Source organism: Brassica napus, chromosome C2 (assembly GCF_020379485.1).
Source record: "Brassica napus cultivar Da-Ae chromosome C2, Da-Ae, whole genome shotgun sequence".
Classification (NCBI taxonomy): Eukaryota; Viridiplantae; Streptophyta; class Magnoliopsida; order Brassicales; family Brassicaceae; genus Brassica; species Brassica napus.
This window is the reverse complement of record NC_063445.1, coordinates 54457956-54472078: the sequence shown is the minus strand read 5'-3', so window position 1 is coordinate 54472078 and position 14123 is coordinate 54457956. Positions and strand designations below refer to the sequence as shown.

At 39.5% G+C, this 14123-nt stretch overlaps 1 protein-coding gene across 3 annotated transcripts in view; it reads right to left on the bottom strand.

Moving 5' to 3' along the window:
* Positions 1–9185: 9185 nt before the first annotated feature.
* The window catches only part of LOC106380012, a 71934-nt gene continuing 66996 nt past the window's right edge, over positions 9186–14123 (bottom strand). Inside the window, exons 1-6 of one of the 3 annotated variants that reach the window (XM_013819845.3) lie at positions 10873–11027; positions 10646–10772; positions 10414–10565; positions 9868–10147; positions 9616–9767; positions 9186–9521 (exon numbers count right to left, since the gene is read on the bottom strand). In XM_013819845.3, the coding sequence (XP_013675299.2) occupies positions 9358–9521; positions 9616–9767; positions 9868–10147; positions 10414–10565; positions 10646–10772; positions 10873–10897 (900 nt within the window). In that variant the 5' untranslated portion in view covers positions 10898–11027 and the 3' untranslated portion in view covers positions 9186–9357. Of the gene's footprint in view, positions 9522–9615; positions 9768–9867; positions 10148–10413; positions 10566–10645; positions 10773–10872; positions 11028–14123 lie in introns of those variants that run through there. The other 2 variants (XM_022697237.2, XM_048748037.1) reach the window with 2 other exon arrangements.

Sequence of the window (14123 nt, the reverse complement as noted above, 5' to 3'; positions counted from 1 at the left end):
CTATTGAATAGTCATCACATCCTTTTTTGTTGGGTTGTTGAAAGGCAAAGTTTGTATAACTCTGATCTGGTAATGTGAAGTGGTCTTCCGGTTGATTCCCGTCGAGCGATGTGGGATAGTGTTCATCGGTCGTCGGTGACTCATTGGAATCGATCGATGAAGCAGTGTGAGTGTCGATCGATTCTGAGTACTCTGTTTCGTACTCTGCTCCACAATGGCATGCTGCAATATAGCCAAGATCATTTCCAAGCTCCACGAGGCACAACTCGAAATAGGTCATAGCGGACGTCTGGATTTATCAGTGTCATACACAATCTGTTGGTGTTCATGTCACATACAGCTCCTACTGTAGCCAGGAAAGCTCTTCCAAGAAGAAGTGAAGAGTTCCAGTTAAGCTTGATGTACAGGACATGAAAATCTGCTGGGACAAGGACATTACCAATATGTACCTCAAGGTCTCTTATGATGCCTCCTGAGCTTCTTTCTGAAAGGTCCACGAAGGGGAAAGATTCTGATGAAGGCTCTATTTTCAGACCCAGCTGGTCTGCCATAACCTTTGGTAGTATGCTGACTGATGCTTCTGTGCCACAAAGTGCATGGGGAAATTCAATACCCTTCACCACACATGGTATTGCGAACTTCCCAGGATCACTCTTCTTCTTCAATGTGATCTTTAGTTTCATCATTTCCCTGACATGATGAAACATTCTCCTAATGTCCTCCTCAGTCTCCTTAGTCTCTCTAAGAACATCCACAACCGGTGTGTGTAATAAACTTCATCAAAAGGTTTCTCCACTGGGATTCTGAGGACTCTCTTAGTGAAACCATCCATCTCCTTCTCATTAGCTTCCCTTTTAAGGTTCTTAGGAATCTTCTCCTTTCTTTTTTCCTTAACCTTCTTCCTTTAGTTACCTCATCAACTTTCATAGGCTCTGATGTAGTGTCTGAAGGGTTGGTTGTAGATTCTGGTGGGTTTGCTAAAGGTTTAGAGGTGGTCTGAGTGCGTTGATTCGGTCACTATCAATAGATGGTAATCGCACTCGGTATGTGTGAGGTACCCGTCGATCGATGGGAGGTGAGGGGGGTCGATCGATATCAGTCTCTCTCTGTCGTATCTCTCGGTCGTTCGACTACTGGCTCATGCCGTCGATCGATTTTGACGTAGAAACGGGAGGGTGGGTAAGGATGTTTTTCTGTGAATTCCTCATGAGTCATGATCCGAACTGCACTACACTCCGCAGTCGTTTCAGCAGATGACGTCAATCGATGGTTAGAGTAATCCGTCGATCGATCTTCATCATGGTCTGTCGAGCGATGTGCATCCATTGACATCGGTTGACATCAAAGTGATCCACCGAAACTCATGGAGCTTTCAACTTCGAAGTCTCCTTCTTCAAGCTTCTCATGCTTCACCACTTGCCAGAAATCATCATTTATGATGACATTTACGTGGTGTTTTGCTTTCTCAACTCCTGCCTCTCTAGCCAAGGCTTCTTGCCTCTTTATAGTGTCTTCAGTCTGAACCACTTGCATTTCAAGCTTCCTCACCTGAGTCCCTAAGGTCTCAATTCTTGTGTTCAGACTGTTGTAGGTGGAATCTATCTTCCCATTGAAGTCCACAGTGAGTTGTTGCTGTCCTTCCAGAACTCTGTCAAGCATTGCTTCAATCTTGCTTTCCTGAGTCTGTAGTGGTGGATTCTGGCAAAATGAGTTTCCATAGCCTCTGTTGTTGTTGCTGAAAGGTTTCTGGAACTGTGAACTCTGGTTACTCCTCTGACCATTGCCATAGAAGTTTATGTTTCCATCCTGGTTTCCAAACCTCTAAAATTCAGTACCTCCAATGTAGTTCACATCTTCTTCTCCTTCCATGTCTACAACTACTTCTCCTTCAGCTGAGCAGGCCTGCTTCCTAAGAAGCTCATGAACCACTTCTAACTTTGCTCTAACTTCGTCCATCTGCTCTTTCCTAGGGATGCAACAGACTTCTTCCTCTCAAAGTCAGTGTTCTTGGTGCTGCTGCTGTTTGCTAGATTTTCTATCAGTCTTAAAGCTTCCACCGGATTCCTGGTGTTGAAGTTTTCCTCGCTAGTTGTATCAAGAGCCATCTGATACCTCAAGGCGATACCTTTGAAGAAAGTGCTCAGCAGTTGCACTTCGTTGAATCCTTGATGTGGGCAGTCTCGCTGGAAGAACTTGAATCTGATCCACGCATCTTTGAAAGACTCTCCAGTCTCATGCGCGAATGTAGCAATTTTGCTCCTCAATTCTTCAGCGCGTGCCTCATCGAAGAAGTTTCGCAAGAAAGCATTCTTGATGTCGGCCCAGGATGTTAGAGATCCTGTGGTTAGCTGCTTAAGCCACTGCATCGCTTCTCCAGTCAAAGAATACTTGAAGAGCTTGCACAATAGGTAGTCCTCGGAGACTCCATCCATACGAATAGAAGCGATAAGATCCTCGAACCTCTCTAGATGGTCCATAGGATGCTCGTGCGGTAACCCATAGTAGGGTATCTGCGACACGAGTGTGTAGTACTGAGGCTTCAACTCAAAATTCTGCTTCTGAATCTCTGGAAGTCGAATAGCTGATCTGTTGGCGTTGTACTCATCTGGACGATTGTAGTCAGCCAGTGCCCTTGGTCGAGAAGCCTCTTCTACAGGTTGAGCAGCTCCTGTAGCATCAGTATCAGGGATTACATTCCCCTGAGCGTCTAGTTTCTGACCTATTGCATTACGTAGATGACCATCCTGGTCATACAGGTTTTCATTCTCGTCCTGTCTGAGAATAACAACCACAACCATGTTTCGCGACTAATGATTGATCGATGTACGCGGTGTAGAATCGATCGATGTCGAACGATGTAGATCGGTCGACGATGAAGGTCGGGTGTCGGTTGATGGTTGGGTGTGAGAATCGGTTGACGTGAAAGCTGCTGCGTCGAGCGATGTGGAACGTTGGTCTTTGCGGATCGTTCGTTCCAAGTGAGCAGGATCTTCTGAGAATAGCAGGTGTTTGTCCTTGTTGCTTCTGGTACTGCTGGGCATGCACCTGAAAAGACAAGAAAAAATTTTGAGTCAGAATGGGGGTAGAGAAAAGAATAAGAATTAATAACACTAAATCTAATGGCGATCAAAGCTCCCTAGCAACGGCGCCAAATTTAATACCACTCAAATTACCCTAAGGAGTGAATTACTCTCTCAAATAAGAGGTTCAGTTGCAGTACTTAGGGATCGAATCCACAAGGAGCTAGGGAATCTATTAAATCTAGTCAAATTTTTAAGTATAAGTGTTTGTTGTTTTATTGAGCAAGTCTATTACTCGACTAACCAGATGATTGGGGGTGCAACTTATTGGAAGATATTAGATGCAGGGTTTCTATTCAGGTGTTGGAGATTATAATCCTATAGATGCCTAACAGTTGCATGCATGATATATTAGAGCTCAACTCCTTAATCACAGTGATCAGCGATGGCAATGTTTCACTGGTTAACTAACTAGATCTTGGATCTCAACTGTCATCTTTTGATCACAAGAAAGTGTCGATCGATGATCCTATAGGGATATCGATCGATACACCTTTCGCAATATCGATCGATTGTCAGAAGACAATATCGATCGATGCTTCTAGCTAAGCCCTAGGCGCAGGTTGATAATGCTCACTAGTCTCCTAGATCAGCGGTTAGCATCTCTCTAGCAGTCCTACCATGACAGATTAGATTCAGGACATGATGGTCAAGGATGCTTGACTCATGCTAATTCCTAGGTTCATGTTCTAGTTAGCAAGGCTAAAACAAGCATTAATGAACAATCAATCAATGAATATCACAACTTAACAAATCTATAGTTGGGGCTAATTCCTCTAACCTATTTGAATCCTGAATCTAACAAGTGAACTACTCAGACATAGCTAAACAATTCATGACACAAAATATAGATAAAAACTGCATACAATAGAATAGATGAATCAATGGAGTTCCAATCACAAATCTCTCTATGATTTTCTCTCCTAAAACTCTCTGCTGAAAATAAGAATACAATGGTGGTCAAAAGCTCCTTTGCCTCCTAACACTTAGGCAGGTATATAACTATTAGGTTAAAAACTCGCTAGGGGTAATCTTGTAATTTGGTGAAGCCTTGGGTTTAAAGTCGGCTGGAACCAAGTCGCGCATCTCGCGTCTCGACATCGATCGATGGTACAGGATGTACATCGATCGATCATAATCTTCAATCGTCGAGGCTTCTCTTTTGTATCGATCGACGTCACTGGATGTGCGTCGAACGATTGCTTCTTCTTCGTATCTACCTCTAATGGTCAGCTCGGATGAAATCTCTTTTAAGCTCCTAAATGCTCCATAATCATCACTTTACTCCAAGATACTCCTGAACCTGAAAACATACCTAATATGATAGAATATATAATATATAGATAGTAAAATACTTATATACCATGGATGAAAATAGGTCAAAACCATGGTATATCAATTACAACCAGTCGTAACAACTTGTTCAACCCGATTCCGCCTGCGCATTTTTCTCTGTCTTTGACCAGAATCTTTAAGCTAAGTTTAACCTTGAATCGCCTCTTCCCTTTAGGTTCTTCATGTCACTCACACGACCTCACTAAAGCTACTACATGTTGTTACCACAGATAGCCATTTTCTCCAACATATCCTTGTGTAGGCTTTTACACACTTTGTCCTTGCTCTAGTTGCTTCTTCGTGGAAGTACAACCTATTTCTACCACACTTACTTGGTGACTATTCTGATTTTCTTCTTACAGCCAGAAACTTTCTGTCTCGCTGTCAAGACCTCACTAAAGCTGCTGCATGCTATTACCACAAATAGTCATTTGCTCCAGCCTATACTTGTGTAGGATTTTACACACTTTTCCCTTGCTCTACTTTCCTCTTCGTGGAGGTACACAATGTTTCAGTCACACTGACTTGGTGACTCCTCTGACTTTCTTCTACCAGCCAGAAACCATTCCTCTCATGCACCCACGAGCCTGACTTGAACTGACCCAAAACAAATCACCTTTGTTTCGTCATATTGTTGTCACACGACAACCAACCTGTGCAGCTGCAAGATCCTTTGGTCATCTTTCGCTAAGATAACCTGCATTCCTTGTGATCTCTGAAAAAACCTTCAGTCCATGTGAGATTGACGACCTTTGATTCCATCTCCTTAAGTATAGCTTTGACTTAATGTGAGTCTGTCTTCCCTTGAGATATCCTCCATCCCAGACGACTCAAATCAATCTCCACCACTGATCACTAACACACCCACCTGTGCAACTGTTTTTGCTGCTGCTTACGCGGGTCTTCCCTTTCTTGCAAACATCTGTTGCATCCCTTACAAGTGTCTCATCATGATTTCACCAACCTGAAAACATCACGTGCTTTGAGATCATCCTCTGTGAACGTTTCTTCCTCTGTTTCTGACGTCGTTGTTGTCTACCACAAACGAACGTCATCTGCTTTTTCTGACGCTTCCTGTTCAACGTCATCTTTGGTTTGTCACACTTACTGTGATCGTGACTACAAATCTACTGATTCTTCTTCTCCAGAATTTCCAGCTGATGTCGATGCTAACTTGAAGCTCCTGCAGAACCTGAATCACCACTGCCTCAAACCAGAAGCCCTTTGACTCAATCCTTATCTAGCCTCAATAGCCCGTAGACACCAAACTCCTCATCCTAAGAATTTCCTTTGTAACAATCTGAATGAACACCTTGCCTTAAACATCACTCTGAACTACTGATGTTGCCAACAGATCCCGCCGCTTAGCTCAACTTGCTAAGAAGACTTTCGACGCAAAGAATCTCTTCTCAACTTCTGCTCAAACAAATCATTACCTCTCAACTGTGATACCCTGTAGACCCATTTGTTTCCCCCTCATATGCCCTGAGAAGCCAAAACAAACTACTACTGAATCCCATGCAGAAAATCCGAAACATACATGTTTCCGTCCTGAATCAATCTCGATTTGACACCGCCACCCGTTCAGCCGAACTCTGTCTTGAACAAGTAACTCCTCGTTCTCGCAGATCCATTCTAGCAGAAAACTATGTGTTACGCCAAACACATATCTGCTTAAAAAAACACACTGCATTCCCTCTGAAAATAGCAGCCTTGTAGTATCTTGTTCTCTGAACATCTACCCAACTGTAGACTCTCATGATCACACATAGACAAACCCGCATGAATCGATCTCCTTCAACCCTTCTGCAACACCCTTCACGCTGACTAAAGAATACCATCTGAAACAGCCATGAAACACTCATATCATTCAAGTTTCTAAGGCGTCCCCTAGTTCCAAGAATCCCATGAGATACCGAGCTGAAATATCTACATAGATTAGAACACCACCTGCAACTGATATACCATGTAGATTCAATCCAAGAACACCGTAAAAACCCTCACTGAATCTTCAGAAAATCCCATAGAAAAACCAGTGCGGAAACCCCTTGTGCTCCACTATGCTTTCAGTTCCAATAACTTGCAGAACATGAAGAAACCCAAGACTCCAATGCATCTAGTCACACATGCCTTGTGACTGCAGATCGAGTACAGCTCAGAAACCTTTCTTTCTTATGCTAGCAGTCTGCCACCATCTTATCTTGTGAGTAACCCGAAGTCTTTATCACACAGTAGCAGATTCTTGCACCCCTGGAGAACTCTAGAGAAAATCCTGATTTCATAACTAGAAATCATCTCAACCGATTCAACTGACTCGTGAATCTTTCCTCCATAAACTTGTGCAGTTGCAGCAAAGAACGTCCAACCGTTTTTCTTCTTCTCTTGTAAACTGAAAATCTCTTTGACCTGATCTTGTAACTTGGTTTATCCTCTGATTTTTAACTTAATCAGATTTCACGTGTGTAGAACCAGGTGACCACCAACTTCCATTAAACCTTGCGAGTTTCTTATGTCTCACTTGGAAGCTTCTTTATATGTCTCTCCTCCTCGAGACGTGGACTCCATGAATGAATGAGCCTATGCTCTGATACCACTTGTGGGGGTTATGATACCCACTTGTTACGGAATACAAGCTCATAATACCCATGTCCCTTTCACTACTCATACGATTCATCCTTTACATATATGTATATATATGCATATAACAGATCAAATTATATATTTGTTCCTAAAAATATTTGTATTTGTAATTCGCTTCTTTTTTGTATATTGTATTTTAGTATCTGGTTTGTTTCGTAGAGTTACAGATATCCAGATTTTTTTTGGTTCAAATCAAAACGGATAACGAATCGAATCAAAATTTATGAATATTTTGCTCAACTTTATCCGTAAACAATAAAATTAATATATATATATATATATAGTTTAGCTTTTGATTCGGTAACTATTTTTATTCAAACCGAAAAATCCAGAATTTTATTGAAACAATGTATGTGAGTTTTATATTTAAAAAAAAGTGCAAAGTACATAATGTGAACACATTTATGAATATAGTATTAACGCGTTAGCATATTTATTATCAAACCATTATAAAGCTGTCACGTGTCTATTATAGTGTGAATACATTTATTACAATGTTTTTCTTTTAATATATAAGGGATTCAATCAATTATTATATTAAAAGATAAGAATGAAATATATGTTGCAACAAACATACGTCGCAACAATCCAAATTATCTAATTAAAAGATGATAAAAAATAAAATGAAATATTAAAATAAAATAAATCTAATAATTCATGATTTATCATGGATAACAAAAAGTTTAGTCGATTAAATTTTTAACTTGAGTTTAGAAAAAAACTAATTCGCAAATAATAGAATTACACTTATTGTCAACAACATCAGATACTTCTCTATATATTTCACCTTCAAATCAAAACATTGAGACATTCATGTAGCGTAAATGTTCCGGACTTCTCTTTCCACACTTTCCATATCAGTTTTGAGTTTATCTCATCAAAAAGACCAAAGTAATTTTCAGTCAAAAAAACGGACCAAAGTAATTGACTTTCTTAAAAGATACTGCATGATTTTGACTAGGAAAATGAGTACATCGAATTAAAAAAAACTGCAAAATTTATATATAACAAAGACCATTACAGTCGTTGTTTTTTGTTGTTTAAATTACCAAATACTAATATACTCAATCAATTAATATATTGATAGATGATAAGGAAACATATGTCGCAACAAACATATGTTAACGAAACATATGTTGCAACAAACATTATGTTGCAATAATTCTACTTATATAAAAATGATGAAAGTAAATAAAATAAGTAATAATTCATGGTTCATTATAGGTAACAGGTAACAACTATTTTAACCGGACATAAATTCTTCTTATTCCGATGGTTTGATTAAATATTCACTAATAAATACACCAAAAAGTGTAGGTTTCGAATCACATAAAAGATGGAATTATACAGGTTAATAGAAAAAAAAGTTTACAAAACTTTTTTAACATGGAGCAATGAGTATGGTGAAACGTGGATCTCATAAGCCGGTCGAGAGTACTGCAGTTAGACATAAAACTTCATAAGACATGTAAATTTGTCGTTTGTTCAATCATATGTAATATTTCTAGTTTATAATATCATAGTTATCCAGCATTAAAAACTATTAACTTGAGAATTTAGAAAAAGTCAATTCATAAATATGGCATTAAATTTATTTGTCAACAACATCAGAGACTTCTCTATTGCAACTAGCCCTCAGACTCGGTTCTTGGTTCGGTTCTTCTGATTTTTTTTTATTCTAGAGGTTTAAGATATGTTCGGGTATTTATAAATTTCTGATTCAATTTCGGTTTTTGGTCAGGTTCAGGTAACAAAGTTGAAAACCAGCTAATATCCTTTATAATATTGGATCCCATTCGATTCCGGTTCTTCAGTTGATTTGGATTAAAAATCAGATAATTTGGGGTTTTCACATTCAATATCATATTTTTTGGATTTTCGGATAAATTTTAGATAATTAAGATAATTTTAAATATTTCGGACAAAAAATATTTTAATAATTCAGATTTCTGAGGTATTTCAGTTTATAAATAAGACTTTTAAATTATTTGATTATTTTAATACTAAATCATCAGGCTATATGTTCGTTCGAATTCTTATTTCTATAAAAGGATCCAAAGTATAAGAAATATTTTTAAAAAAATTTAAAAGTCTTGCACTCCGACATTTCCCAAAATCTTCGATAAAAACTTAAAAACCAAGAGAGTTTTTTTTCATTGATAACAAAGTAGAAAACAATACACGATGAACGGAAATGAAGATTACATCACAAGCATTGATAACTTCATCTTATTACAAACTTATATCACACACGTCTTATTCATAAAGTTTGTTTGATCCACGACAAAAGAAGTATAGATCATTAAACGGAGACGATGTTGGTCACAGTGACCTTAACCATTTCAGCTTCGAAGATAATAGCATCATTCACCAAATACCCCTTTGATGCATCGTGTAAATCTGCTAACGATATGATACTGTTCACTCCCACACCATAATCACTTCGAATAGGGTACCAAGCTGCAGCTATAAACCAAAATTATATCAACTACTAGTTTCATTCACTGATATTTTTGTTTTCTCTTGGAGAGTAACGTTTTATTTTTTTTAGTTTTCTTACAATATCTCTCCCTATGGTTGGTGCTTCGTTGATTCTTTAACCGCAGATTAACCTCTCCCCAAGTGTTTGTAGCGACTGCGTCTGGCCTAAAGCCTTGAGCATATAAATAGATTGGAAGTGCACTCCCACTTTTCGGGTTAAACCCTAATCTCCTGATTATACATCAACCAAAAGAATTTTTTTTATTTATTACCCTTGGCCACTGCATGAATACAAATGATAGTTGCAAGATTTGAGATCATGAGTACTAACCAGTATCGGTCTCCGACGAGAAAATCATCAGAATAGTAGAACTTATCTCCCATGTCAGAGAAATGAGGTATCTCCCAAGTAAACACATTGCGTGGAGGGTTTGATATGAACGTGACTTTCTCTTGTACCTTGGCCGGTTTAACGATGAAGATCTCGGCACCAAAAGAACAAGTGTCTTGCACAATGTACCCTTCGTTTGTGTTTTCGAAACTTGCAAGATCAATCAATTGTTCGAACCCCCACTCTTTTTTTTCTGTGTTGAATCTCTTCACTGCTCCATCTGCGATCCACAATAATCAACTCGGTTTATAAACTAATCTCTAACAACTTCCAGCAAGCAAAATATAAAAATCCAATGGAGGATGAATGATTACAGCCGGTCATTGGCGTCTGCCCTCAAAATTTAATTTATATATATACGTATAGATCATTTGAACCGCAAATTGATTAAGAAACATACATGTTATGATCATTTGAACCTCAATATGTAATTCCCTCATAAATCTCATATATCATAAATGATTTCAGGATCGGCCGTTAATATACCTGTGATGGTCAAGTACTTGTCTAGCTTTGGAACGTGAACAAAGAGTTTGAGATCAACATTGACTTCCAAACCATAGGGAATAGATTCAGCCTCTTCGATCCTCAGGTAAAGTGATATATAGCCAGCATTACCAACGTGCAAAACTAACCTCCTGAATTGTTTTTTTTTACCATGAAAATTATCTTAATTAGTAAATAAGCTAAATAAATGAAAAAAGTAAAGATCTTTTACCATTTGTAACCAGCAGCTTCAAAAACAGAGGACTCGTAGGGTTCGCCTCTCCCCTTAATCACAGAGTAGCCAGCTATCGTCACTATCTTACTCGATGGTCGCTCTTCTCTCAACACTCTTGTCACTCCTGTCAACAAGTATTGAGTTTCAGTGTATGTCATCAAGAAAATTCAAATAAAAAAGGGTTTCAAAAACAAGCTAACAAAGAAAAGAGAGAGATATGAAACCTAAACTCGATTCCTGAGTATCCATTTTCTGTGAATCTTGTTTTTGGTTTTGGGAAGGCTTTACATTTAGAGCACCTTTATGGCGGAATCCAAAATAAAGGTTTCAGCATCAAATAAAAGTGTGGGTTCCACGTTTTTGTTCTCAAAATTTTTAATTACGGATGATTTTGGCCAATTTGTTACACTGTTTTGCGGAGTCCACGATATATAGCGGTCCGTGATTGATTCCGTTTCAATTTTTTTTTCTTTTAAAACAGATAAAAAAAATTAAAAAAAAAAAAAAAAAATTAGAAACCCTCACCTAATAATCATGCTCTTATATAGATATACGCATCATGGTACTTTTAAAATAATAATTTCAACTTTTAACCAAGACAATAATAAAAAAAGAACGTCTAGAAATATTTGTTTTCCCACGATGAACCACTTTCACTAGTGATAGTATAAAATAGTGAAAGTGAAAGTGAAAGTGAAAGTGAAAGTGAAAGTAATTTTACAAATAATATAAAATAGTGAAAGTGGTTCATAGTGGGAAAACAAATATTTCTACACATTTTGTTTTTATTATTGTTTTGGTTAAAATTTGAAATTATTATTTTAAAAGGATTTGGCTTCACAAATGAGGATTTTCTTAAACATTTTGTAACATTGATTATTACTTTTTTTCTGTTTGGGTGTGCAAAAGATCAGTTTCGATTCGGTCATATTGATTTTTCTGTTTTTTTACCAAGAACCACCGGTAAGCATCTTCCAAAAAAAACTCTATTTTGAAGTTTCTAAAACTCTATATTTAAACATGTTTAAAGGTATTGTTCTCCAAAAGTAAAACTTCAAACACAACTTCAAAACTATTTATATTTTATAATATGGTCTTTATATTTGTCATAACTAATTTGAATTCATAAAAATTTTGTAAATAACTAGCACATATATAAACATATTACAACAATAATAATTAATAAAAGATTCTATTAAAATATAAAAAATTAAATAAAAATAACTTAATTAATATTAAACTTCAAACAAAATACCATATTATTTCATAAAATAATTTTCGCAATGCATATATGATCTATTTGCGAGACTGCTTCAAAACGTTGAACGAGTTTGAGATGAAACTCAACCCGGCGAAATGCACCTTCGGAGTAACCTCAGGCGAATTCATGGGCTACATTGTCACCCAGCGAGGCATCGAAGCGAACCCCAAGCAAATAACGGCAATCTTCGACCTCCTGAGCCCAAGGAACAGCTGAGAAGTCCAACGCTTAACAGGAAGAATTGCGGCCCTCAACAGATTCATCTCGCGATCTACTGATAAGTGCCTCCCTTTCTATGAACTCTTGCGCGGAAATAAAAGATTCGTCTGGGACGAAAAATACGAAGAAGCGTTCAATCAACTGAAGCACTATCTCACGACGCCTCCGGTTCTGTCAAAGCCCGAGGCCGGTGATACCCTGTCCTTATATATCGCCGTCACTTCCTCGGCGGTCAGTAGCGTTCTCATCCGCGAAGAACGAGGCGAGCAGAAGCCCATTTTCTACATCAGCAAACGCATGATCGAACCAGAAACGCGGTACCCAACCTTGGAGAAGATGGCTCTCGCCGTCGTCACCTCGGCAAGAAAACTCAGGCCTTACTTTCAATCACATACGATCGAAATACACCCCAACCAGCCCCTCAGAACGGTGATGCAAAACACAAACCAGTCAGGAAGATTGACCAAGTGGGCTATGGAAGCGAACACGACATTGTATACAAGAACCGCACTGCAGCTAGGTCGCAGGTTCTCGCTGACTTCCTGATCGAGTTAACGCCAGAACTTGAACAAGACCTAATCCTACCAAGCAAGAATTGGATATTGCACGTAGATGGTTCATCTAAGAACAAAGGTTCGGGGGCAGGTGTACAACTACAGTCTCCCACAGGCGAGCTAATTCGATAATCGTTCAGCTTTGGCTTCGCAGCATCAAACAACGAAGCCGAATACGAGTCTCTCATTGCGGGGCTCCGTCTTGCTAAAGCAGTCAAAGCTAAGCGAGTCAACGCATACTGCGATTCCCAACTCGTGGTAAGACAATATCTTTGCGACTACGACGTCAGGAATGATAGGATGGATGCTTACCTAAAACTTGTCAAGGATCTCACACGGGATTTCGAGTTCTTCGAAATCACGAAGGTTCCCCGCGGAGAAAACATATGCGCAGACGCCCTCGCAGCTCTTGGAAGCAAACTGCACGACCAAGTAAAGAGAACGATCCCAATACATAAGATTGAGAAACCAAGCATCAACCAAATAACCGAGCAGTTGGCCATCGCAGCATCCGTCACCGACGCAATGCATATCGACCAAGCAAAACCTTGTGCAACGGAAAGTCAGCTCAGCGATTGGCGAAAGGAATTCATCGCTTACTTAGCTGATGGCAAATTGCCTACCGAGAAGTGGGAGGCTAGACGACTCAAGCGACGCATCGCCCATTACGTCGTCAAGGACGGAGACCTCCATTGATGGACCGTGACAAAGGTACTCCTTAAATGCATTTCCGGCGACGAAACAAGACTCGTCATGGCCGAAACGCACGAAGGAGCGGCAGGCAATCATTCAGGAGGGCGAGCTCTCGCATTGAAAGTGAAGAATCTTGGTTTCTACTAGCCGACCATGAATGCAGATTGTGAATCCTACGTCCAAAAATGTGACAAGTGCCAGCGACACGCTTCAACCATCCATATTCCGACGGAGTTGCTCCATACCTTGACTGCACCATACCCGTTCTTGCGATGGGGAATGGATATTATTGGTCCAATGCCGAGCTCTCGACAGAAGAGATTCATCTTGGTCCTCACGGATTACTTCACTAAGTGGCTAAAAGCAGAAGCCTACGCCAACATCACGGATAAGGAGGTACAGAAGTTCTTCTGGAAAAACATCATCTGCAGGCACGGGCTCCCCTACGAGATAATCACCGACAACGGCTCACAGTTTATCTCGCATAACTTCAGAGAGGTCTGCGACAGGTGGAGAATCCGTCTAAACATGTCAACACCGAGAAACCCGCAGAGCAACGGTCAAGCCGAGTCAACTAACAAACACAATCGTCGACAGCCTCAAGAAGCGACTCGACTTGAAGAAGGGTTGTTGGGCTGATGAACTAGACGGAGTCCTGTTGTCCCATAGAACAACCCCGCGTGGAGCAACGAAGGCTACCCCTTTCTCAATGGCCTATGGAGTCGAAGCAATGGCACCCGCCGAAGTA